The sequence below is a fragment of the Orcinus orca genome, chromosome 15, assembly GCF_937001465.1.
Source record: "Orcinus orca chromosome 15, mOrcOrc1.1, whole genome shotgun sequence".
NCBI classification, from domain to species: domain Eukaryota; kingdom Metazoa; phylum Chordata; class Mammalia; order Artiodactyla; family Delphinidae; genus Orcinus; species Orcinus orca.
Window position 1 is genome coordinate 67,494,433 of NC_064573.1, and position 27,077 is coordinate 67,521,509.

General features: G+C 49.2%; 2 protein-coding genes across 4 annotated transcripts in view; both read right to left on the reverse strand.

Moving 5' to 3' along the window:
- Nucleotides 1-13,888, reverse strand: part of EMID1 (EMI domain containing 1) — an 81,240-nt gene extending 67,352 nt beyond the window's left edge. Inside the window, exons 1-2 of one of the 2 annotated variants that reach the window (XM_049698333.1) lie at nucleotides 13,757-13,888; nucleotides 7,380-7,517 (exon numbers count right to left, since the gene is read on the reverse strand). The gene's annotated coding sequence lies outside the window, so the exon portion shown is untranslated. The remainder of the gene's footprint in view (nucleotides 1-7,379; nucleotides 7,518-13,756) is intronic. The other variant, XM_049698334.1, reaches the window with a different exon arrangement.
- A 19-nt stretch (nucleotides 13,889-13,907) lies between these two features.
- KREMEN1 (kringle containing transmembrane protein 1) overlaps nucleotides 13,908-27,077 on the reverse strand; it is a 64,303-nt gene continuing 51,133 nt past the window's right edge. The window contains exons 6-9 of one of the 2 annotated variants that reach the window (XM_033412730.2): nucleotides 21,316-21,648; nucleotides 20,304-20,465; nucleotides 19,125-19,209; nucleotides 13,908-17,508 (exon numbers count right to left, since the gene is read on the reverse strand). In XM_033412730.2, the coding sequence (XP_033268621.1) occupies nucleotides 17,340-17,508; nucleotides 19,125-19,209; nucleotides 20,304-20,465; nucleotides 21,316-21,648 (749 nt within the window). In that variant the 3' untranslated portion in view covers nucleotides 13,908-17,339. The remainder of the gene's footprint in view (nucleotides 17,509-19,124; nucleotides 19,210-20,303; nucleotides 20,466-21,315; nucleotides 21,649-27,077) is intronic. The other variant, XM_004283765.3, reaches the window with a different exon arrangement.

Consider the following 27,077-nt stretch of genomic DNA (forward strand, 5'->3'; position numbering starts at 1 on the left):
TGACCTGCCTCAAGCATGTCAGATGGTTGTGGGACATCTGTTACAGTCGATGAACCTACACTGACATGTCATTATCACCCAAAGTCCAAAGTTCACACTACAGTTCACGCTTGGTGTTGTACATTCTATGGGCTTTGGCAAATGTATAATGACATGTATCCACCATCAAAGTATCATACAGAGTATTTTCACCATCTTCTGTGCTCTGCCTACTCATCCCTCCCTCCCCACTAACCCCTGCTGTCTTTTTGCTGGATCTTTTTGCTGTCTCCATAGTTTTGCCTTTTCCACAACGTCATATAGGTGGCATCATACAGTATGTAGCCTTTTCAGATTGGCTTCTTTCACGTAGTAAAACACTTTTAAGTGTCCTCCACATCTTTTCATGGCTTGATGGACTATTCCTTTTCAGTGCTGAATAATATTCCATTGCCTGGATGTAGCACAGTTTATTTATACATTCACCTCCTGAAGGACATTTTGGTTTCTTCCAAGTTTTGGCAATTATGAATAAAGCTGCCATACTCATTTGAGTGCAGGTTTTTATGTGGACATGTTTTCAATTCCTTTTGGTAAATACCAAGGAGCATGACTGCAGGATCATATAGTAAGAGCATGTTTAGTTTTGTAAGAAACCACCAAACTGTCTTCCAAAGTAGCTGTACCATTTTGCATTCCCACCAGCAATGAGAGTTCCTATTGCTCCTCACCAGCATTTGGTGTTGTCAGTATTCTAGATTTGGTTCATTCTAATAGGTGTGTAGTGGTATCTAATTGTTTTAATTTGCATTTCCCTGATGACATACGACATGGAGCATATTTTCACATGCTATTTGTCATCTGTATATCTTTTTTGGTGAGATGTATGTTAAGGTCTTTGGCCCATTTTAAAAATCAGGTCATTTATTTTCTTATTGTTGTTTTAAGTAGATATATTTTGGATAACAGTCTTTGTCAGATGTGTCTTTTGCAAATATTTTCCCCCAGTGTGTGGCTTGTCTTCTCATTCTCCTGATATGTCTTTGCAGAGCAGAAGTTTTACATTTTAATGAAGTCCAGCTTATCAACGATTTCTTTCATGGATCATGCCTTTGGTGTTATATCTAAAAAAGTCATCACCATACACAAGGTCATCTAGGTTTTCTCCTTTATTATCTTCTAGAAGTTTTATAGTTTCACATTTTACATTTATGTCTGTGATTCATTTCAAGTTAAGTTTTGTTAGAGGTGTAAGGTCTGTGGTTAGATTTTTTTTTTTTTTTTACATGTGGATGTCCAGTTGTTCCAATACCATTTGCTGAGAAGACTATCTTTGCTCCATTATATTGTCTTTGTTTCTTTGTTAAAGAGAAGTTGACTATATTTATGGGGATCTTTTTCTGGGTTCTCTATTCTGTTCCACTGATTGATTTGTCTGTTCTTTCACTGATACCACACTGTCTTGATTACCATAACTTTACAGTAAGTTTTGACATCAGGTAGTGTCATTCCTCCAACTTTGTTCTTCTCCTTCAATATCATGTTGGCTATTCTGGGTCTTTTGCATTTCCATATAAACTTTAGAGTCAGTTTTTCAATATCCAAAAATAACTTGCTGAGACTTCAATTGGAATTGCATTGGATCTATAGATCAAGTTGGGAAGAACTGACATCTTGACAATATTGAGTCCTTCTATTCATGAACATGAAATATCTCTCCATTTATTTAGTTATTCTTTGATATCTTTCATCAGAGTTTTCTGGTTTTCTTCATATAGATTTCGTACATATTTTGTTAGATTTATACCTAAGTATTCCATTTTGGGGGTACTCATGTAAACAGTACTATTTCTCTAATTTCAAATTCCACTTGTGCATTGCTAGTATATAGGAAACTAATTAATTTTGTATATTAATCTTGTATCCTGCAACTTTGCTATAATTACTAATTAGTTCTGGGAGTTTTTTTTTTTTTACTGATTCTTTCAGATTTTCTACATGGATGATCATGTCATCTGTGAACAAAGACAGTTTTATTTCTTCCTTCCCACTCTGTACACCTTTAATTTCCTTCTCTTGTCTTATTGCATTAGCTAGGAGAGACCACACCTATTTTTAATGCCACTGTATCCTTTGTACCCAGCACCATGCCAGGCATAAGTAGCTGCTCAATAAATATTTATGGAAAAAATGAACCATGTGGTCACTTAGAGGCAGAAAGGCTAAGAGAAGAGCGTGTGGTGTGTGTGCATGTGTGTGTGTCAGATGTGCACCTGCATGATAAGCACATTTGTATGACAGTGTGGGCATGCTTGTGCACGTGTGGTTGTGTGCATGCATGTGGTATGTGTGTATGGAGAGACAGTGTGTGTGTGCATGTGTGTAGTGTTTGTGTATGTGAAAGATCTTCTAACAGTGACTAGTAAATTCTACTCAGTCACTGTTCTGGAATCAGACTCATTCGAAGTAGCAGCCCCCTCTCTTGGGGAGAAGTGAGGAGGGGTTGGAGAGATGCAGCCTCCTTCTCTACCTCTTATTCACTGGTGCCCTCCCGGGGCCAAAGCTCCCAATGGCCTGTGGGAGAGTCGGGGAGAAGATGCCATTCCCACTTGGGACTCTCCAAAGGAGAGAAATGCAACATCTTCCTGCTTGGAGGCCAGGGTCTAACAGGGTTTGTGAGCATTTCTGTCAGTCCTCGCTTACATCATCCCTGCTCACCATAGAGCTCAGACATATCCAAGGGACAGCTGGGTTCAAATCTCAGCTCTGCTATTAGTTCTTTGATATTGAACAAACTTTCTTCCTCCGAGTAGGGGAAAATATTATTACCAACTCTGTTGTCATGATTAAATGAGATAATGCAAGCAACATGCTGTAGTAGGCAGCCCTCACAGTGGCCATCAATGATCCTCACCTCCTGGTATTCACACCCTTGTGTAGTTGCCTCCCACACCGAATAGGTCTGATCTCTGTACCAGCAGGACACTGCAGAAATGACCAAGTGTGATTTCTGAGGCTACATCATAAAAGACATTGAGGCTTCCATCCTCCTCTCTCTTGCATCACATGCTCCAGTAGCCAGCTACCATATCTTGAGGATGCTTAAGAAGTACCATGCAGAGGTTTAAGAGGCAAGGAACTGAGGGGGCCAGGACCGACTTGCCAGCTGCATGAGTGTACCATCCTGGACATGGATCCTCCAGCCCCAGACAAGTCTTCAGATGACGGCCTCCCTGGCTGACATCTTGATTATAACCTTGTGGGAGACCCTAAACCAAAACCACTCAGCTAAACTGCTCCTGAATCCTGACCCAGAGAAACTGACAATAATACATTTTCATTGTTTTAAGCTGCTAAACTGTGGGGTACGTTACACAGCAGAGTATAACTCATATATGTGTGCAGCACAGTGTCTGGCACTGCGTGTACTCAACAAGTGATAGGAAGGCACGGCTATTAGTCACTCCTCTCCTTTGGAATCAAGCTTTGTATCTAGGTTGAGCTCACTGTACTAGGTTCCTTCTTCCCTTAGGCTGTGGGCTGTTCTAGGTAATGCAATGGAGGGCTGGTCTCATCAGTTTGCCAGCTGTGTCTGAAACCCTCTTTGACTTGAAGAGGATCCCCACCACCACCATCCACAGGCATTTCCATCTTGGACTAGTTAACCTACTTCCTGATTTTGTAATGTCTCCAACACCAGGACTGGTGTTAAAAAACATACAGGCAGGCCTCCTTGAATGTCTCTTTGTCTATGAAGGTAGAGGCTCCTGAAGTTAGGATGAACCTCAAGTCTCCTAGTCTAACGCCCCTCCCTCTCACTTTAATCCAATGTCCCCATTTCCCCATTTGGGCACCTGGACTTCATCTATCATCTGTCATTCTCAACATCACATCTCTTACAGAGCTCATCATTCTCAATTTTTAAAAAAATCTCTCACCGGCAAGCACTTGTTTCCTCCTAATCTGGCTCCCTGAGCAAGTGGAATCTGAAACCAGTCTCTCCTAAATATTTATACCTGAGAACACTAAGGAACAAGACACACCTGAGCTGACCAGCCCCCACTCCCCATCTTCCTCTAGATCCATCTCCTGTTGCCCTGCTATCCCATCAGGCTGGAAAGCAGCCTCTTTCAGCAGCACCCCTGCCCTGGAGGCAGGGTCATCATGCTGATACCGCTAGACATAGGGCTGGCTGCATAATTTGTGCGGCCCAATGCACAATGAAAACATGGGGCCCCTTCTTTGACAATTATTAAGAATTTCAAGATGGTGACAGCAGAGCCGAGCACAGGACCCTTCTGAACGTGTGGCCCTGTGTCACCGCAGAGGTAGCCTTTGTGTGATGCGGGCCCTGCTGGCACCAGTCCCTGTTGTCTTAGAACTCTCCAGTGCCTTGTGTTTGCTTTTCTCCTCTGTTCTTTATTTTCATTTTCCAGCTCCCCCTTGCATCCTCTTCTTTTCTGGAAAGCTAGCCAGGACTCTTGGCTGGTGTGGCCTCCTCTGGACATCTTCAGGGCTATTGGGTTTCCCTTAACATTCATCTGCCTCTTGCTCTGGCACCATCTTTTTTTTTTTTTTTTTAACATCTTTATTGGAGTATAATTGCTTAACAATGGTGTGTTAGTTTCTGCTGTATAACGAAGTGAATCAGCTATACATATACATATATCCCCATATCCCCTCCCTCTTGCATCTCCCTCCCACCCTCCCTATCCCACCCCTGTAGGTGGTCACAAAGCACCGAGCTGATCTCCCTGTGCTATGCGGCTGCTTCCCACTGGCTATCTATTTTACATTTGGTAGTATATATAAGTCCATGCTACTCTCTCACTTTGTCCCAGCTTACCCTTCCCCCTCCCCGTGTCCTCAAGTCCATTCTCTACGTCTGTGTCTTTATTCCTGTCCTGCCCCTAGGTTCTTCAGAACCAGTTTTTTGTTGTTGTTTTTAGATTCCATATATATGTGTTAGCATATGGTATTTATTCTTCTCTTTCTGACTTACTTCACTCTGTATGACAGTCTCTAGGTCCATCCACCTCACTACAAATAACTCAGTTTCATTTCTTTTTATGGCTGAGTAATATTCCGTTGTATATATGTGTCTGGCACCATCATGTCCCTCTCCTGCCGTGGCTGAATTGATGTCAGGGACTTTAGCCACGTGGGGCTTGGTTGCAGATCAGTACCCTCTCTCCCTGCTACTTTTCCACTGGTGTTTCTCAAGCTGGGCCAGCCCACTTTTCCAGCCTCACCCACTTGCTCCTCCTACATGCTATGCTGAACAGCACTCACACTGGACCTTCCTTCAGATCTTGAGGCATTTCAGGCCCTGACACGACTGTGAGATTTTGAATAGTTATGGCAGAGACAGTGCTGTGGATTCACCAATTTCATTTCCCACACCGCCTCCCCCGCAGGAGGACTATACTTCCCAGAAGCCCTTGTATCCAGCCCAGCCCATGTGACTGGTTACAGCCAATGGGATGTGGGAGGAAGTGAAGTACAGTGAAGGAGTATACTCTTGGGTCCTGCCTCTAAAATCTCCTGGAGATCCTCTGCCCACTCACTCCCCACCCTGCCTGTTTGTGACATTAAGGGTGCCTTGAATCCACAAGATACTGCAGCTAAAGATGGAAGCAGTCCACGGCTGACTTTGCATAAAGGAAGAAACACCCTTGGCAACTGGGTGATGCCCTCCATCTAAACCGAGGGCCCAGGGAACACGCCAGATCAGCTTTCTCCCCATCTTCCCAGTCCAGTGCTTGCCACCACCTTCAGTTTTTTTTCAGGAAGCTCCATGCAGCTGTGGAAAAGCACAGACTGTGGAGGCAAAGTCATAGTAGCAACTTGGGCATGAATTCCGCCTTCTGGGCCTCAGTTTCCCCATTGGAAAGATGGAGGAGGATGATCCTTTGAGATCCCCCAGCCTCTCATGATGGGCTTTGGGACCTGGGGGCTGACAGCTGCCCCTCTCACTCCCTCTGGGTACCCCTAAGTGGCGAGCTTGTCTGTGCACTCAGCTCCCACAGGTAGCTCCTTTGAGTTCAGCATTGCTTCTGGAAGTCTGAAAGGTGATAACCGTCATTTGTGTTAGTGAACACAAATGGACAGGGATGGCCGGAGGTGACTTTGAAGTTGCAAAGCCCTGGGTTTCAGTCCCAGCTCTGCCACCACTCACCAGGTCGATGACCTCGGGCAAGGGACACCTATCATCTGAAGAGGAGGACCTAAGCAGCCAGGATTAAATGAGACTCAAAAAAAAAATAAAGCAGACTTTACTTCTCTGAGACTCAATTTCCTCATCTGTGAAATGTGAATATAACCACACCCACCCTACTGGGTGGTTGGGAGGATCAAATGAAATAATATGAAGTGTGTCGAGTTTAGCAGAGAGTCTGGTCCTCGGGCATTTAATCAATGTCCACCATTGATATGACAAAGTACCTGCTCTTCAGCAAATGTTAGCCCCGTGGTGGGTGGGCCTTGCTCCCCCTGACTCTGTGTACACACCCATCATCAGGGGGTCTTGCCCCAAGTGGTTTGAATGCTGTAGCTGCTCACAACCCTTCACCTGGAGCGGGTGCTGTGGTGTCAGGCTCTTTCTCAGGGTGAGTCTCTAGTACCTAATTCAGAGTTTTAAAGATGTAGCCGGTGTCATTTCCAGAGAGCATTCCAAGGCCTCAAAAGCCCATCAATAGCAAAGTTATAGCAGAAGCCCAGATCAGCCACCCGCCTCAAACTGCTACTGCTGCAGACCCCTTGGCGGAAGATCAGACACCCCGATTGCTAAGGGTTAATTACAAACTTGGCGCCCATCTGCTCCAGAACTCTCAAGAGTTTTTCTTTTTTCTCTTTCCAAAGGCATAAACATTTGTACTGCAAGTAGCCCGGGGGGCTTGAGTTGTTTATTTTGTAGTTAACAAAGAGAAGAACCTTTTGGCTTGTGGCCCAAGTATTCTGCTGGCCTCAGGGAGAACCTTTTGGGAGGTGCCCCCTACACAAGCAGGTGCCTCTGGGGGTGGCTCAGGTTGGGGTGGGGCAGGCTAGCAGCTTCAGCCCGGCCCTGGGAGCCCAGGTGACTTCCCCAAGCAGGGGAAGTGCTACCTCTCAGGCTTAGTCTGTCTTGGAAACACACACCCCAGCATTTTGACTCTTCAGAAGAGACAGAAGAACGAACTGCTTTCTTCTGAGTGGTATGCCAGTGAGAGGCAAATGTTGCTTTGTTTTTTACACTTTCCATTTTAAAAAAAATAATCAATGTGCTTCCCCCCCCCAAATTGCACATGTAATTCAATAATATAAAAGATTCAAGCTACATATAAACACATCAAATAAAATGTGTTGAACAGTGACTTAGAATTTCATGGTATGGAAGTAGAATAATTCATCTGCTCACGTACCTGCTGATGGGGTGTGTTCCTTTTATAAGCAGACAAAAAGGATGCTCTTAAATAAAGATCTTCCTGTTGTTGGGTCCCGTGGGGTCAGGGCGCAGAGGACTCGCCTTCTGAGCAGACATTTTGAGAATCCGAGAGCTCCTAGGTGTCGTGGTGAGAGAGAGTGCCCTGGGTTAGTCAACAGGGTTAGGGCCCAGAGCAATGGAGGTGGCGGTTCAGGGCTGATGTTCTGCCGCAGCACTCAGATATTACCACTGAGCAGCGCTGGTGAGCAAGGCTGCGCAGGGGCGGCTCCTGCCATGAAAGCAAGGGCGTGGGAGGCAGAGTCGGGGCGAGCAGAGAAAGAGCTGGGCCTGGGGTTTTAGCCTGCCTGTTTGCCCACCTGGGACCAGGAGGGAAATAAAAGGACATCAAAATTCTGCATTTGTTCCTGACCTGAAGCAACAGATGAAGAAATCCACTGCAGGCAGGAGGCCTGCAGGAGAAGGGTATTTTCACCCAATAGATAACGTTACTGAGAAGGTGATGGTCAGTAGATATTTTTATAAAATAGGGCCATACAATGAACATATTGGGGGAAATTAGCTACTTAAAGGAACCGAGTCAGGAATTATTTTTCTAAGGAGTGAACTGCCCTTTGTGCATTGTGTGCTTAGAATTTGATAAACAGAGTTTCAATCCCAAAGGCAGGGCGCATCTGAGGTCCCATGCTCTTGGTGGTCCCCGGGAGGTCTGGCTGCAGAACCGTGTGATTCCGCTCCCGTTTGGGACTATGGACCAGGCCCTTGACATGCTGACCCTCTCCAGACCTGTGTGGTTAGAGTGTCACCACCCTTAGTTTACTGATGAAAATCATTAAAATGCCAGTGCCAGAGCTGAACACTTTACCTTTATTACGTTATTTAATCTTCACAACAACTCTATGAGAAAACTACTGTTAGACCTATTTTATAGATGAGTCAACTGAGGATACAAAGGTAAAATAACTTGCCTGAGGTCTGGGAGCTGGTGACAGCAGAGCCTGTATTAAACCCAGTCCCCACAAGTTCAGAGCTCATGGTATTAATGCTCCTCTGATGAGGAATCAGGGCTTCCTCGGTGAAGCCAGGTGGCTTGGCTAGGGTTACCTACACAGGTATGTTGGCAAGCCTGCCTCCTTCCCCCACCCCTCAGCAGCGGCCGCCTTCCTCAGTCCCAGCTTCTGGTCCCTGTCACCCCAAACAAGACAGAGGCACAGCCCGGAGTGTTTCTGGGGTAGAGGGTTCCCAAGACTTGGGCCCAAGTTGCAAATGACTCGGTGGGAATGGAGAAAAGGCGAACAGCACCAAAGAGAAAGGCCACCCGTGCAGCCAGTCTCCTGTCCCGAGAGTCAGCCAGGGAGCCAAGGGGTTGGAGAAAGTTAAGCAGATTCTTTGCTAAGCCCCTTTGCTGACAGATTTGATGGCAAATCTCAGCCAAGCAAGGCCACATGCAAAAGGGCCGCCCTGCCCGCCTTGCGGCACTGAGAAGGCCAGTTTCTAAGAGACTGGGGCTCCCTACGTGGGAAAGGGAAGTGATTTTTGCCCAACATTTGGCTGGGAGTCTGGCTCATGGTTCCAACTCATGGGTATTAGCAAAGGAGAACAAGGCATTGCTGAGGGTGGCAAATTAGTTATAATTAAGAGAACCTGGGAGACGCAAAACAATGTGAGGGCCACCAGCTGTCGTGGATCTGGGGCCTCTGGAGGAAACCGGTCGCCACCCCTGCAGTGCAGCCCATTCAAGCAAAGAGCCTCCCCTATCCCCACCCCGCCCTCCCTTGTGCTCCCAGGGGGCAAGCGCTGCTGTGTGTTAGGGTCTCCCTTTCTGCCCCACCAGCACCTTTTCCTTCCCTTTCTCCACAATTTAAACTCACCCAGCTTGTCTCTCAGAAAAGCAAACAGGCTTGGGGGTGGGTTCAAGTCCCGATTGCTGTGCTTCTTGAGTGAGTTATTTAACCTCTCTGAGCCTCAGTGTCCTCATCCGACACATGGGGATAATAACGAGGCCTAACCCATCCAGCTGTTGTAAGCATTCAAAAGGATGAAAAGCGGTTGGCATGGTGCAGGGGCTGGCCTGTGGGCTTGCCTTCTGTTTTCCTACAGCCCGCGAGCTGAGAATGGTATTTACATGTTTTAATTATTGGGGGAGAGTCAAAAAAGAGGAAGAATACTTTGGTGACATGTGAAAGTTATACAAAATCCAGGTTTCAGTGTCCATAAATGAAGTTTTATTGGCATACAAGCTGCCATGTGTTTATATATTGTCTGTGGCTGTTTAGGGGTGGGCCTTGGTGCCCGCCTCCCACTGCCGATCCCCACTCCCTCACAGTCACCCGAAGGCTTGAGGACTTGAGGTGATGGGGGAGGTCCTTGGGAGTCCCTGGGAATAGGCTATGGTTGGAGTGGATGCTGCCCCCAACCAGTGCAGGCAGAGTTGAGAGGTTGTGACAGAGACTGGAGACCACAGGACCCACAAAAGGTAAAATAGTTACTATTTAGCCCTTTGCAGAAGAAGTTTGCTAACTCCTGGTGTGAGTACCTGACACTGGATAAGTGATCAGTAAAGTGTATATGCATGGTTACTATTATGATTATTACTCTTTTGGTCTAGTTTTAACTTTCAGGTACCCCTGTTTTGGCTTAATGGAGAGATTCTGAACCTGAAGTCCATGGAAGGGTTTCTGGGGCTGGGTGGGGAGCATCTCTGAATCTCCAGAATTTCTATGTAGCTTTTGCAGGTGAGGTCTTTTGGGGACAGGCTTCGTGACATTCCTCTGATTCCCAAAGAAGTCTGGGTTGCCAAATAGGTAAAGAAGTGTAGATTTGATGCCTTCCTCACCCCAGGCAAATTGATCTGTATTTTCCCTGGGCTGTCTGGAAGCAACAGGGATGATATTTGGGGGAAATATTTGGGGGCCACAGGGTTTCCCCTCAGACCCCAACCCCCTGCCCAAGTGGGAGGGGCTTGCAGAGCAACAGGAACCAGGAGCCTTGGCTTTGGAGCCAGCAGACTTGGGCTCAGTCCTGGCCTTGCCCTCCACTGGCCGGACTGCTTCTCTGAGCCTTGGTTCCCAGGCTGGGTTGACCCAGGGACGACTTTAAGGGTTGAGCACAGTGTCTGGCACACATACCGCAGAAATGGTAGCTATTATTATTATCAGCAGCAGCAGCATCCTTGCACATTCAGATTTCCTCAGCTCACCTGGGACCTATAAAAAGCTGCCCCACATTTGGCTAATATGAGGTTTGAATTCCCACTGAGTGCTCTTGATCCGATTTTACCTTTGGTACCAGCGACTAAGGCGAGTTCATTACACATATTCTCACGATCAGTGTGCAAAACAGCAGGTCCTCAATTAAGTTTTTAGAAGTTCAGTGGCTTCACTTGAACAGGGACAATGGTAAACGTTCCTGAGAGCTAAATAAGAGAACTGAAGCTTCTCTGTTGCAAGAACTTTGGCTGTTTCAGATCCTGCCATCTTTTTTCCCAAGGAGTTACTCTGGACCTCAAGCTTGGATCTGTTTTCCCCCTAAAATGCTTCCCTGTGGAGCCTGGTTCCCCAGCCCAGTCATCCACAGTGGGCAGGTTCATTCCAGAGCCTGGTAAACACCACTGAGAGGGCTGAGGGCATCCCTGCTACCGGGCTGTCCTGGAGAGGGGCTTCTCAGACACGGGCTGGTCCACGGCCAGCCCAGCCCGGTGCTGTCTGCGTCCAGTTGCCGGGTGTAGTCCCATTCAGCAGGGATCTGGTGGCTCCAGACAACAGCTGGAGACCAGGACGGGAGACTTCCAGCTACAAGCAAATGTTGCTGCTTCTTGAGGCTGAAATATTCTATCCCCAAAGTGTCCCTTTCAGCCAAGCAAAAACAATCAATCCCCCATGGGGACCCGACCCTGCCAAAGGAACAAAAGCTTCCCAGTTCTCTGCATCCCAGAGACCGTCTGCAGCTTCAGGCACGCACAGCCCAGTGGGGAGAGGGGATGATCACATGACCCCCAAGCTTGGAGACAAGGTCACCCTTGTCCAGCCCTTTCGTCTCCATGGGAAGAAGGGCCTTGGTTGCCTGACAGAGGATGGTGCTGATGCTGCGCTGGTGCTGGCTCCCGGATGGGCGGGTTTTAGTGTCCCATCTTGCGGGTTTGGAACAAGGAGATGAGGTCAAGGTCAGCGATCTCCAGAGTCCACTCAGATGGGTTTTGGGGGCTCCTCCTGGCGCTGCTTTAGGCAGGACAGTGGTGTGCATCCTGGCTGCGTGTATTTATTTTTCTGTTGCAGGCGGATCCATCTCTAAGAAGTTCACCAGCTAGGCTGTCCCATTTATCTTCCACCAGCCATTAAAAATATTTTCCTTCAGGGAAGGAAAGCGCATATGGGAAACAGAGGAGAGCTCAGAGAAGATAAACACTCAAGTGAAGCTGGCCTGTGAGGTGCCATCATGTGGCAACGGCCACAGCAGGTTAGGGCTGACTGCCTGGGCGCAGGCCGAGGTCAGGAAGGGAGGGGACAGCGGGAGGGGGGCACAAACCCCACGTCAAGGCAGCGCTTTCTGGAGAAGTGTCTGGAATGACTGCTGTGCTGCGCAGTTCTCCTCCCCTGCCCCTCTCTGTTCCGCAATGAATCTCTGGAGTGATACGGCCTTCAAAGTCGAGTAACCAATACACTGTGGATAGTGGAGGAAGCAGCCAGTGGAACTTAAGGCCACTGCCTATGAGTGGATGATTCGTTTTAGAGGAAAAGGTGACTACTGACCAAACGTCTCAAACAAGAGGGCTGTCACAGTTCAGTGAGCGTCGGCAACACTCAGAAGCTTCCCAGGGATTCTGGCAGGTCTGGGGTGGGGCCCAGGAACCTGCATTTCGAACAAGCACACCAGGGATTCTGAAGCAAGTGGTCCAGGCACTGCTCTGAGGAACGCGTCTGCATCTGAGGCGGTGGTAACGTGCCCCCTTTTCTCATTGCCATAACCAGCTGGAGCAGGGAGACCTCCCCCAGCAAACTGCCTCCTGAGAATTTGGACCCGGGGCTCCCAGAACCAGCAGTGGCTGTGTGACTGAACCAGGTAGGTCCGAAGCTTGGCTTCCGGGGCTGCCCCCTCTCCTTCTCCACGAGCCAGCTCCCCCCACCCCACTCCTGCCCAGGCTCCCCCTCATCTGCCTGAGTGTGTCCGTGACACTGTCCTCAGCAGCCTCCTGGGTGGCCCCAGACACACCCTGGAGATGTCATCTGTGTCCCCATTTCCATGGGCTGTGGAACCTAGGTCTGACCCTCCCTGGGTCTCAGGCTGCCTGTCCCGGCCTGACAGCTCTGCCTCCATGTCCCACGGGATCTCACTCAGCCCAAACAGAACTCAGCGTGTCTTCTCTCTCTTCCGGTGCCTTTTACGTCCTTTATCGAAAAGACTGGCCTCTCTCTCTCCCCAGCACCCAAGTCAGGATACTTGGGCATCACCCTAGACACTCCCTTGTTCTTCACCCCCCAGCTCCTTTCTAAAATAACAAGGAACAGCCACCACTTACCGAAAACATACCACAGGTAATAACTCATCACAACTCGATGAGATAAATAAGTACGGTAATTGCCCTCACCTGACAGGTGAGAAAACAGGCACCTGGGGAGGGGGCACGCGCCCGAGGTCACATGGTGGTGGGGTTGGGGGATGAGCCAGGCCCCTGGCCTGCGGAGGTGGCCAGCTCTCTCTCAGGCCCTCCCCTCCATCCACGGCACTGGTGTGGGGGCCTCAGCATCTCCCAACTGGCCTCCTCGCCCTCGGTCTTACCCCACTCCGACCTGTTCTCCAAATGCACGTAGGAAATCCTTCTCACTGGGAATCTGGCGTCGCTCCTCCACTGAAACCCTTCAAAGGCTCCCTGTTTTACACCCCCGGGCTCACAGCGAACCAATGGTGGGAGCTGAATCCTGCAGGCTGACTCAGCCGTGCTCTTAGTTTACTGCCCCGCACTCCTATCTGAGCCTCAGCTTCCTCATAGTCAAAACAGGGACCACAGGACCCAATGCAAGGGCCACTGGGGTACACAGCTCCTCACGGGAGACGGCAGGTCACACCCGAGCTTCTTCCGTGTTATAAAAAGGAAGGGGTGGGGGGAAAGGGGAGAGGAAGAGCTGGCTGCTCTGAAAGGCAGGGAAACCCATGTGGACGATAATCATGCAGCATGCTAGCCTGCTTGACCTTCTGAGACGTAGATGCTGTGCATCTTACAGGAGGGGAAGCTGGGCCGACCGACCTGAGGCCACTTCAGACCCAGGTTTTCTGAGTGCAGAGCCCTGTGCCCTTGCCCGTGGCCACCCTATGTCCACCGTGCACCATGTGAGTTTGGAATCCCAACTCTTCAGACCTTACCGGCCAGAGATCGGCTGTGGGTCAGAGACGCGATGAGAGCTGAGCGACTGGAAGACGCTGACCCAGTGAGAGCCCGAGGTCCTCCCAGCGCGACACCTTCCTGGCCTCGGGCTTGGGAGCCTCCCGTAAACACGACAACCTAGGGCCCATCACGATTTCTACAACAATGAGAATATTTATTTTCTCCAGACAGTAAAAATAACATTTTTCTCTCTTTTGTAAAAGTACCATTACATTCCATTTTCTTAAATAACAATCCTAAAAATATATATTAAATTGTATACAGTGCGTCACACTTCATCTTATATTTTAAAATACATGATGTTTCTATTTTATTCTCAAAGTTGTGTACTAAGAGCATATTTACAAATAAAGCCATGTCATCCAAAGTCAGGATCCCTGCGGGAAGGTGAGTCTGGATGTGGGCAGGTCCTGGCGCTGTGTGGACCCCTCGGCGGCAGCCCCCCAACCGTGTGCTCCTGAGGACACATCCTTTCTGAAGCAGTAGATTGACCTCAGACTTTCCTCCACACCCCACTGCTGCCTCGTTAAATATGTTCAACTTGGCAAGATGGGAACCTGGGAGATGGGCCCCCTGGGGTCTGCAAACAGAGGGTGAGGCCCCATCCCCCTGGGCCAGCCAGCCTGAGGGGAGGCAGCTGGGCTGGAAGGTCTGAAAAACACCCTGGGCCAGGGTAGCTAAGCTGAGAGCCCTGGCCAGGAGGTAGAACAGTGAGGAGGGTAAACAAAGACACCAGAGGAAAACAATCAAAAGGTTAAACATTCCCAAGGTGGTAGCAAAAGCAGACATCAAACAGCAAGGAGAAGATTGGAAACCCAAGAGGGCAGCAGTTGACCGGGCTACAGAGTGGGGGCCACCAGGCTCTGCAGGAGGCCTGGGGTGCTCATCAGACAAGGGGATGGGACCTCGGAGGCCGTCCCCCTGTAAGTGCTAGGGAAGATGAAGTGCCAGGAAGCATGGGGGCTTGGTGACAGGCTGCATGCCCTGCTGGTGTCAGGATGACCTGGCCGGACACTGAGCAGGTCAGGCCACTCCTGCCTGGGGCTGATGATGGGCCATGCGGGTGGGGCCGTGCCCACCCATGGGTTCGGCCTAAGGGCCAGGACAGCTGTGCTTGCGAGTGCTTTGATCGTTGCGCTGCGGGTTTCTGGCCGGCTGGAGTCTTGAGCCAGAGCCCACACTTCAGAAGTTACAGCAACCTGGTTACCTCGCTCATGCCCAGAAAGGGGGCGCCTCACCCTTTTCTCAGGGTCACCCCTTTCCAGTCCCCTCCAACCCCCACTTTCTTGCCTCTAAAGTGGTTTCTTAGCAGATCAAGTGCTTCCTCCTTCGGTGCTCCTGGGTGTACATCTCCCCTCTTCTGGCCTCACAGGTTCCCCTCTTCTGGGACAATTTATGCCTCCAGTGTTTACTTAGCCACGGGGGGCCCTCTGGGGCATCACGCTTACAGAGGTCGGCCTGGGACAATTTATGGCCCTCTCCCCCCACGCTGTCCTGAGGCCGGTTTGGGATTCCCCGGGCTGCTCCCGGGTTGGTAAGTGGGTCCCAGGGTGCTGGGCTGTGCCTGGGGTGGCAAGAAGGACAACACTGGGGTCACAGCCCTTCTGGGATCTCTGAAAAAGGGCTGCTCCAGGTGCTCAGACACACCGTGACCTGAAGTCACGAAATGTGAAAAGGGCAGGCGGGCCCACAGGATGCACCAAGGCCAGTGATCAGAGGGAGCCCACGGCTGCGAGCAACTGCCCCTGGCCGGCTGGACCCCTCCCGGGTGGGATTCCACATTCCCTCTGTGCTGCACGGACCTATTCACAGCACAGGGCCCTCTGTGACTGCACACACCTGACACTTGTGTTTGAGAGGAGATTCCATAAAGGCCAGGAATAGCTTGGAGGGGAGACTGCACACGTCAGTATATTCCAGTGGTCCTTGCACTCGGCAGGCCTGTCTCCAGACCCTGCTGACAGCTGCTCGGGGTAACCGCCCTTTCCAGATCAAAGCCTCACCCGGTGCCTGGGGCAGTGCCCCTGCTCTCCCGTGGACACGTGGCGTTTCCCCCTCCAAACGCCCCTGGCCCATGCTGCCAGCTCCCAGCATCTCTCCTGGTTGCTGGTGTCGCCTCCCAGCTGGCCCCACGCGGCCCTCTGTCTTTCTGGGAGCTGGGCGCAGACGCCTGCCGGTGTGGCAGACCCCTAGGGAAGGCCACAGCAGGCAGTAGCTCAGGGGTTCGGCGAGGGGGGCAAAGTGCCCCAAACACTTGGCACAACGAGGCCCAAGGCTCGAGTGCCTGCGGGAGAGCCACACTCCGACAGAGGCCAGGCCCGGCCTTCGGGGTCCCAGGTGCTCCTCCCGGCTGCTGTAGACGAGGCTGCTCTTGGACGGACAGCAGGGCTTCTGGACGGGATGGCACGGACTCCCACCGCCCGCGGCCGCTGCAGCTGCAGCTCTCAATCTTCGGAGGCCTTTCCTCAGTGGGGCTCCCGTTCCCACACCCTCCCTCCCCACTCCGCATGCCACTCTCTGCGGCTCCCCTCCCCTTCTGGGGGGCAGAGGGTGTGGGAGTAGGGACAAGAGGCCTCTCCTTCCCCACTGAGCCATTCCGAAGCCCACCCTGTCCCCATAAGAAGAGGCATGGAGGCCGCAGAGAGCACAGGCCATGGGAAATTTTTCATCCTCTTTTAAAATAAGGGACACTTAAAGGAGGGACTGCTGGCACCCTGTGTCACATGTTGCTTCCTGGATGCTCAACCATGTTTACACTCCCTGTTCTGAACTGAGAGTCAGCTTAGGAATCCCGAGACGGGGCCTGGCTCAGGCTCCACAGAACGAGCAGCTTGGGGGAGAGGTCACCAAATCCAGCCCAACAAGGAGCTACTGAGCACCTAGAAAAGCTTTCGGTAAAGTCTACTGCATGAATAAGTGAATGGATGTTTCCTATGACCACCCCTCAAACTTGTCTGCTGGTCACCAAGCTGCAGAAGAAGCCATAGAAAGAAGCCCATGGGTGAAGGTGTCAGGTTTGACATGACAGGCCCTTCCAGGCTGGAGGCGGCCCATTCTCTCCCGGAGCCCACGGAGCAAAGCCCCAGAGTCAGCACAGAGCGTGGGTTTCTGTCATGCTTTGGGGGGCCAACCCCCAGGACAGCCTCAGAACTCTCTCTGCCTAGCCTGTTCCAAACCATAAAGACCAGGAGAAAGCGATCTGTGTGGACAAAACTGAGAAGAAGCACTACCTACCCACTACCTGACAGTCGTCTAGAACGTACCTGAGCCCAGTGCTGGACACAACCATCTCTGTCATCTCAGCCCCACTGTCCCGACACCCTGTTCCTAGATCAGAGAGAAAGAGATGCAGGAGGCACGGACCGTGGGACCATGAGTCTCTCTCCTAAGTGCAGTGATGAAGCAGGTCGAATCCAGGCTATGCTGCCCCTGTGGCCGGTGCCCCAGAAGAGGCCAAGGGAGAGGCAGGAAGAGTCAGTCAAAGGAAACCACGGGAGAAGTGGTCCCCAGGGGCCTCGAGCTCAGAGGGATCTCACGTCCTGGGCACAGAGCGGGGAGGTTTTAGTCACTCACAAGAGGATTACGGTCATCTTGTTGACTCTGACCCTTGAGCTTCTTCTTAAAGATGGAAATCGAAGTAGAAGGCTTATAAAAAATGCTCCAGATTTCCCCCGACGTCCCTGGTTGACGACAGTCCCTAAGGTCCCCTAAGGCAGGAACACGATGGGATCTGTCGAAAAAAAATAACTTAATTTTTCAAGTAGAATAGAACAAAGTGTCCGAAAGAACCTACCATCTCAGGAGATACCTGCACCTATAAAATGGGACATTCAGTGACGCGAGGCCTCAGGAAACCTCATAGCTGCCTTTAGAGACCCGAGGGACTGCCATCTGGATGACCTGCGCCCTGTGGGATGGCAGTGCAGTGGGGCAGGTTCCAGCTCAGTGTAATGAAGAACGTTCTAGCTGGAAGGATTATTCAAATCTGGAAAGGGCTGGCCTGAGAGATTATGAGTTTTCAAAATACTTCTTTCTTTTTAAGCAGAAGAACTCTTTTCAAATGACACTTATTCGGAAGCCCACCTAGCTAAACAGGATGAAGGCAAGCCTGCTCTTCTTGGACTGGGACCTGCCTTTCTGCCCACGCCTGCCCTGCCCCCATGCCAGCCCCCGGCACTGCTTGACAGGGAAGCTGCAGAGGGGCTCGGTGTCAGATGAAAGTCAGACACGGGCTTTGGTGCCTCAGTGTGCGGTGAAGTGCTGGACCCTAGAGTGTCCTGCGCTCTCCCTGCTGTGGGGGACACGCAGATGGGACTGTGCCTGAGAGGCTTCCCCAGAATGCGTGAACTGGGACTTAAAAAAAAAAAAGAAAAAGAAACACAGATATAGAAGCCCAGTAGACAATAACAAGGACATTGTTTCCACTGAAAAATGTAAAGTGCAGGGTGGAAAGGCCTATGGGTGGTGCCAAAGAGGCCAAGGGCAGCCTTTACAGGGCAATGGAGGAGACGGCATTTAATGTACAAAGAAGTCTGTGGCAGAGAGCAAGCCAGAAGGTCAGGGAAAAGGTAGCTTTTACAGGACACCAATGCTCAGGAAGGCCTTGAAATGGAGAGAGCCCTTATGTTAATTATATCTCAGTAAAACTGAGAAAAAAGTTTTACTGAGGAAAAGAAAAGAAATGGAGAGAGCCTGGACTGAGAACCACAGGAAAGACAGAGCAGAGGGCTAAGAAAATTAGCACCCCCCTCTGTAGGCACACAAACATCAGTGCATGAACCATCACCCCTTTCCTGGAAGGCAGAACAGTTAAACCTGAACAGCGGAAGTAAGGGGAGGAAATATTTTTTTCCAAATTGGTTGGAACTGAAGGATGAAGTTTTTAAAAGCTTCTTAAATAATTGTTTTTAAATAATTATTAAGCAATAGTTAATAAAATGTTGGAATTCTCTTCCTAAGAATGTCTCACAGTTTCTAGAAGGCATCAGGAAGTATGCCTGGTATTGTCCTAGGAATCTTTGCTCTTATGTAAAGATCTCTTCAGGGGGCCAGCACAAGCCAAAAAATGGAAATTGTCCTGTTTTATGCCCAGACTATTTCAATCCTCCTTGAAATCGTATCCTTTAGACCCAGGAGCACACACACAATCCCTCAAACCTAGTGAGATTTGTCCAGTTGTACATTTCACTCTACAGAGAATGAGGAATGTCTATGGCCTCACGCTGCCCAGCACTGAGCGCTTTGGAATCATGTTCCGATATTACAAGTGTTCTCAGACAACTGAAGCGTAGTAGAAAAGGAGCCCTGAGCCTTCCCCTCCTGGAGTCGGATGGCTCTCATACTCACTTGAAAGTGATGTGCAGAAGCATCTTTGCTATGACGGCTGTGACCGTGAGGATAAGGAGCGTTGCCAGGCCATACACTGTCCATCCTGCAAGTGCAAAAGACAGGGGTGATCGGACTGTGTTGTGTGAGCTCACTTTTCAGAAGGAGGTCTGAGTGAGCCCTGGTGGCTCAGAGAAGCAGGCCTGGCTGAGGAGCTCCCTGCAGGTGGCGGGTAGCCATGCAACGCAGCTCGAGCTGGGCTGGCCCGGAGTCCCAGACCTTCTGAGCACCTCGACTTGCTCTAGACTCCCTCCTGGAGAGAGGCAGGCAGTGTGGTCCAAAGCACACTCAACTTGGAGTTGAAAGGAGTGGTGCACATTCTGTTTCTACCACTGGAATCACTGTGCGACCACAGACGAATTACGTAAACTCTCTGGGCCTCATTTCCTCATCTGAGGAATGGGATGTGTGACTTGTGAAATCCTACAGATACACAAACAATAGGATACACAGGAAGGGGCTCTCCTCCCTGACTTCCTACTGTGAGTCTTGCAGGGGAAAACCTCTAGTCCAGGGAATTGCAAATGGTATCTGCAGCTCTACCAGCTTGTAAAGGCTCCAACTTCCTTGGCAGAAAAGAGAGAGTCACAGTCCGTACCCGACCAAGTTAGCCAGCTTGAATCATAAGATCACCACCCTCTCTCCACCCGTCTCCTGCAGGGCCTGCCTTCACAGCTCTGGTGACTATCTGACTCTTCTTTTGCTTTTTGTCTTTCTCCTTCCACGTGTCAGCCACAGGAGGGCAGGGATTTTGTGTGGTTCGCTGTACAATCCAGTGCCTAAGACAGAGCCTGACACCATTAAAGCACTTACACATCTTCTGAATGACTGAATAAACACAGCTCTGGCAACTGCTGATGCACTCAGAGAGCTACAACTTGGGGCCGCAGGAAACACTGGGTTAGCTGATTAATCACCACGTACTAAAGGCAGCCGTGTTGGATGTTGGAGGTAAGGACTACGGAATCAAGCTAAAGAGAAAATGTCCCTCCAAGGCCAGGACAAACAGAGTCATGGAGCCAGGACCCCCAGCCTACCTCGGAAAGAGAAACACCTGAGAGAGCTCTGTTTCTGTAACCGCCAAGTGCACTACCCCCAAGCTCTGTGGCTCCCACCCCTTTGATGGTGTCTGGGAACTGCTACCTGGCATGGTCTGGGGTGGGTGGCTGGGGCTGGTGGTGATGACGTAGAGGACTTTGGAGGACCGGGCAGCGCTGACACTGAGGTTGGCCTGCTCCGTGAACACCTCAGCCAGCGTCTGGTTGGCAGTGGGCCTCTCCTGTGGCGGGTCTTCCTTGACGGCTGGAAGATCAAAAGGAATTAGCTGGGGGAAAGCTGGTGGAGACAATGAAGAGGAGGAGGCACTGGTCATGAAGAGAAGGCAGTTTTCTATGGTTCAGTGCTGGGGGCAATTCTTGGCCCCGCTGGCCCCAAAGCAGAACCTGCCAGGCTCTGGCTCCGAAGGAGCCATTTGACGTGTCTCTGCATGGATCCCGGAACGTGCTTTAGGGTTTTCCTGCCCTTGTGCCTCTGCAGCTATGGTCCCTCTGCCCCGAAGGCCCTCTTCCTTCCTATCTGTCTGCCCCAACTCTACCTGTTCTTTCAGCCTGTCCCACCCGTGAGGAGGCCTCCTCCTCCTTCCTGTAGCCGCACACTGACTGAACTCTTCTTGAGGCCCTTGACGTCCAGGACAGAGACTAGGTCATGGACACCTGCTGTGTTCTCATGTGCGGGCAAGGAGTTGTGCCTAGCACACGTGTGTTCACATTACAGGGGCAGGAGTGCAGCCCCATGTTAGGAGGGTCTGAAGACGGTAAACCAGGCTTTGGGGATTGGCTAGGATGTTCAGAGGCAGGAGGATGGAAAAAATGACCTCTCTGGAACCTTCCGATTCTGCCAATCTCAGCTCTTTCTTTTAGTTAGTCTTTTAACTCTCCCATGAAAACTGTCATGAGAACGACTAAGACAGCAGAACTCACAGGTGGCACCTCGTTTCTGTATCATGAAGTGGGTACAAGTTATAAAATAGGAGGCGGGAAAACCTGCAAGTTGAGTGGGCAGATCCTGACGTACAGTCCTTCTGGCAAGAAGCACCCGAGGTCCACACGTCACAATGAGGTTCAAGGGGAGCCCAAGGAGGCCGGGGTCTTACCTTGGTACAAGACAGCAAATCCCTGGGCCTGATTGACGCGATCAGAGAAGAAATACAAGATGACAAAGTCCAGAGAGATGTTAAAGGACAAAGGTGGGCGGTTCCTCCCGTTGAAACGGACCAGGACGCGGTGGGTGTAGCCGTCCAGCAGCTCCACCATGTCTGCGGAATCCCGGATGTCAAACAAGGCAAAGTTGAAGTAGATGTGGGAGGCTCCCGGGACCCGGATGGTCCAGTAGCAGACCCTCCCTGTGGCGTATGCGTCGGGAAAGTCGGGGGAATAGACCACGGAAGTCATGGCCGAGTAATTCCCACCACAGGCACCGACCAGAGCTGCAGGAGACAAAAGGATACCAGCCCTCAGGCTGGGGCTCGGCTACAGGGCTCACTTTTCAACCTGTTACAAACAAAACTTCTTAGCTGATGGGATCCAGTTTGGGATGTTGTTTTTTGTCTGCAAAACCAGACTGTCTCATGTTTCAGGATTGAATCACAGAATGAATCGCTTAAACCCTGAACAAATGACTGGAGGCTTTTTTTTTTTTCCCCCAGGAGACCTTAAAGTTAGCACACAGCACAGCAGTGTGGCCCCGGCAGGGGCCAGGCTGGAGTCAGAGAGTCTGGGTTCGGAACCAGCTGGGCCATTGATTCCAGGGGCCATACTTCACATCCAGACCTCTAGCTTCTCACAGCTTTGAGAGTGGAGAGACCACCACCTACCTGCTCTCGTATCACATAAATGTGTGAGGACAGATGAGACAAAGCACATGAAAACACAGGACCTCTCTGCAGGGAGCACTGATGAGGTAAGGTCGTAAAAAGCCGAGGTCATCCCAAGTACCTTAGGGGTGCGAGGTTCATTTGAGGGGCCACACTTGTTTTTCAAGTGGGAAACTGTGGCACAAGAAATGACTTTCTGCAGAGGGGAAGCTCACTGATCACTCTGCAGCAGCACATTTGATGTCTCTGGACTCCCAGTTCTGAGTGGCAGGTTCTGAGTGGCAGATACACTTCACTGTATCTTATGTGCTGAAGTGCAAATAAGATCCTGGAAATGAAAGTCCTCAAGAGGGAGGGTAGGGCCGGGATTTAAAAAGCAGGCTTTGGGGGAGTTCTGCTTCCCTTTAGGATGTAGAAACCTGCTTTCATCCTAACAATGAGAAAAAGCTCAGAACTTTTCTTCAATGCATTAGAAAGCTGAGGTCTCAAGACAACCAAGGCAATTTAATTCTAAAAAGTAAGAAGCTCCTCTGAGGAGAGTCAGGCCACACAAAGTGTTTCATCGTTGACGGAGCACAAGAGGAAGAGGGGGTCGCCATGAAAGTAAGTAAGAAGAAAGCAGCTAAAATTTTAACAAATTTCTAAAATTCTAAAATTTTAACAAATTTCTAAAGGCTGAATGTGGGCTAGTCTCTCAGTTCAGGATGCCCGGGGACCCCAGACACAACAGGAGTCTGCACTCACTTGCAAGCAATTCTGTGCAGGCCTCCACCCAGGGCCCACGAGAATGACCAGGGTAGGGCAGGACACCAAAGGGTCCCCATTGGTGGTACCAGTGAGCAGAAGGTGATGGGTAGGAGGTGATGAGCCACTGCTGGGGGACAGGCCTGAAACCCTGCCCTCTTCCAGGATCCTCCTCTCAAAGGAAACAAAAGCCTTAAGCTGCAAGGGGAGGGGCAGCAAACCCTCCTGCTCCCAGGGCCAGCATAGAAGCCCCTGGGGAGGGAGCAGGAGACTCTCTCGTTCCTGTCAAAGTAACCAGGCAAAGACTCATTGCTTCTGGGGGAAGAGCAAAGGCAAAAGCCATCAGCCCCTGGTTGCCTTGAGCCCCAGGATCCTGGACCAATGCCAAGCAGAGGTCTGCTACCCAATGGAGGGGCAGGAGACCCTCTTCTTCCCGGAAGCCCCCACAGATACAAGGCAGTGCTCGGCTGCCGGGAGAGGGGTATTTGGGGATGCTGGAAAGACCCCATCCCTGAGGCCCAGTGACACGACGTGTCTGAGATGGAGGATGGGGCAGGAGAACCAAGAACCCCCAACCACACCACGAGCACAGCGCCAAGTAACAAGCAGCAGAAGTCTACCATCAAGGGAGGGGAAAGGTCACGGGCAAGGAGGAACTGCTCAAAGTTGAGGGTGGAATGGGAACAATGAAAAAACCCCACTGGCATCCCAGGCTCCACACTGAGCACGAGGTAACAGCAGCCATCATGGGAGGAATCTGAAGGTTGACATGCACTGCAGGTGATGATAGGAACAGGGAAACCCAAACCCAGCTCGACCACTGATAGAAAGGCTCAATCAATCCCCACACCGAGCAGGCCTGCCCATTTCCAGGTGTAAATACACTTCCTCAGCCTCTACTATCCTTCTACGTATAGTGTACGGTATTCAATACAATATTACAACACACAAAACATAAAAGCAAGCAAGCAAGCAAGAAAGAAAGGAAAATAAAAGACACTGTCGGGACTTCCCTGGTGGTGCAATAGTTAAGAATCCACCTGCCAATGCAGGGGACATGGGTTCAATCCCTGGTCAGGGAAGATCCCACATGCCGTGAAGCCCCCATGCGCTACAGCTACTGAGCCTGTGCTCTAGAGCTTGCAAGCCACTACTGAGCCTGTGTGCCACAATCACTGAAGCCTGTGTGCCTAGAGCCTGTGCTCCGCAACAAGAGAAGCCAGCACAATGAGAAGCCCACGCGCCGCAATGAAGACCCAAAGCAGCCAAAAATAAATTAATTTATATTAAAAAAAAGACACTGTCAAGAGATAAAACATCTGGTAATCATTTCACAATATATATACATATTGAGTGATTATGTTGTACACCTAAACCTAATACAGTGTTATATGTCAATTACATCTCAATTTTTAAAAAAGGAGATAAAACAATCCACAGAACCAGACTCAATAATGACCCAGACATTAGAACTACCAGACAGAAAATACCTAGGGGAAAAGATGGACAACATGCTTGAACAGATTGGAAATTTCAGCAGAGATATGGAAACTACAAAAAAGAGTCAGATGTAAATTCTAGAAATAAAACAAACAATATTAGAGATGAAGAATTCCTTTGATGGGCTTAGAAACAGATTACACACACTGAGAAAAGAATCAACATGCTTGAAAATAGGTCAGTAGGAATTATCCAAAATGAAACACAGAGAAAAAAATAAATGAAAAAAGCAGAACAGAGCTTCCAACAGCTGGGGCACAATATCAAACGGTCTAACAATATATAATTGGAGTCCCAGAAAGAGAAGAAAAAGAGAATAAGATAGGAGAAATAGTTGAAGAGATAAATGGCTAAGAATGCTGCAAAGTTGATGAACGTTATTTAAGAATCTCAGCAATCTTCAGGCAAATAAAACAAAAATTTAAAAAACAAAGGGAATTCCCAGGAGGTCCAGTGGTTAGGACTCGGCACTTTCACTGTCAAGGGCCCAGGTTCGATCCCTGGTCCGGGAACAAAGATCCCACATGCTGTGTGGCATGGCCAAAAAAAAAAAGCTGAGAGAAGCCATTGACAGCAGACCTGCATTAGAGAAAATGCTAAAGGAACTTCTTTAGGCCGAAAGAATATGATACCAGATGGCAAATAAGAACATGAAAAGATGTTCAACATCATTAGAAATTATGGAAATGCAAAGTAAAACCATGAGTTACCACGACACACACGACAGAATGGGTAACATTAAAAAAGAGACAATACAAAAGTACAGGTGAGGATGAGGAGCAACTGGAAATCTTATATCTTGTCAGCCAGAGTGCAAAATGGTATAACCACTTCAAAAAACAGCTGGCAGTGTCTTATAAACGCTGAATATGCACTTAGTGTATGGCCCAGAAATGCTGTAACTCCTAGGTACTCACCCAAGAGAAATACAAACACACGCTCACACAAACACCTGTACACGTGTGTGTACAGCAGCTGTACAGCATCTTTATCATAGACTGATGTTTGTCGACTGGTAAATGATGAATGAGTTGTGATACATTTGTACAAAGGCATGTTTCTTAGCAATAAAAAGGATCTACTGAAACAACACAAGTGAATCTCAAAAGTATTTTTCTAAGTGAAAGAAGCCAAACGCAAATGTTTAAGTACTGTATAATTCCATTTATATGACTTTGTTCAGAACACAAAACCATACAGATGGAACACGGGATCAGTGGCTGCTGAGGGCTGGGGGTGGTGACCACAAAGGGGCACAAGAGAGCTTTCTGAGGTGACAAAAATGTCCTATATTTCGACTGTGTACATATTTGTCAAATCTTACTGGACTATGCAACTAAAAGGGTGACTTTATGTAATCTCACCTCAATAAACCTAAATTAAAAAAATAAAGATTCCTGGGTTCTAATCTTGACTTTACCATGTACTAACTATGAATTTGAGCAAGATACTTATCTTCTGTATACCTCAGTTTCCTCATCTATAAAATGAAATTAGTAATAGTTTCTCCCTCATGAGGTTATAAGAATCAAAATGAGTTGATGCATGTAAAGTGTTTAGTATGAGATCTGGCACAGAGTACAAGCTCAGTTACATGTTAGTTATTTTATTATTATTATTATTATTTGAAAAGAAAAAAGTGTCCAGGTTAAACTGATGTTTCAACAGCAAAGGCAGACAAACTCAGAAATTTCGATTCCTAGATGCGTGCCATGCTGACAGTACATCCAATTCAGCAATTTTGAGAATAAGCACATGACATCTATGATGGATTATTAAAGTTCAGTGATAATTCAGGAAAAAAGGAAACTTACATTTCGGATAATAAGGAAACTTAAAACTTACGAATATATTCAAGATCTTATTTTTTGAAGGGGACATTGACCTGACACACAACCTAGGATGTGTCTTTCAGTCCGTGCATGTCATTGTTTAATTGGAAGCATTTTTTTCCCTTCAGTGGCATATAAAATAATGTTGCATCTCACAACTGATGGCATCTTGGAATCTATGAAATACAATTACTAATACAGTCCCAGCTGTCAGATCCTACATGTCCTTAGGCCCTCAATCTTTTTCACCATTAATCTCCTCCCTTCCCACCAAAATGTAAGTTCCATGAGGGCAGGATCTCTATCTGTGGGACTCTGGGCAAGTTACTAAACTTTTATGAGCCTCAGTTTTCTTGTGGGGCAAGTAAAGATAACAGCACCTGCTTCACAGTATTATGAGAATTAAGGGAGAGAATGCCTGGGAAATGGATAGCACAGTGCCCTGTAAATATAAGTGCTCCACTAATGTTACCAAGTAAGACCCAACCTATATGACTCACTTCTCCCTTCAGTGCCTAGAAGCTGAGGGAGGCCAAGAGGGCTGTTGGGCAGTCCCTGTGACCTGTTGCCGATGCCGGCCTATCTGATCTTCTGTTTGGTTCTGTTAATTCAGTACGTTTAACTCTGAGGACAGCAGAGGCTCTGAAGCCTTCATCAGCGCCACTTTTACACACAGAACACAACCTACTTCAGCAACCTCCCTAAGCTCATGAGAGCCTGCTGGAAAATCAGTCACAGAGCCTGTGACAAATCACTGGATGTGGCAACAAATACTGAGCAGACAGCTTCCGCCTGCTGCCTGAGTAGTCTCTCTCCCGAGGTGGTTGTTCTGAGACACAGAGACTGAAACCTGGTCCCTTTCTCACATCTAACTCTCCTCCAATCTCTTAGGAGAGGCACCTTTGCCCTCCCAAATTACGGGATAGTCTGCAGTCACCATCTCTGAAATGCTCAGCCTCATCCAGT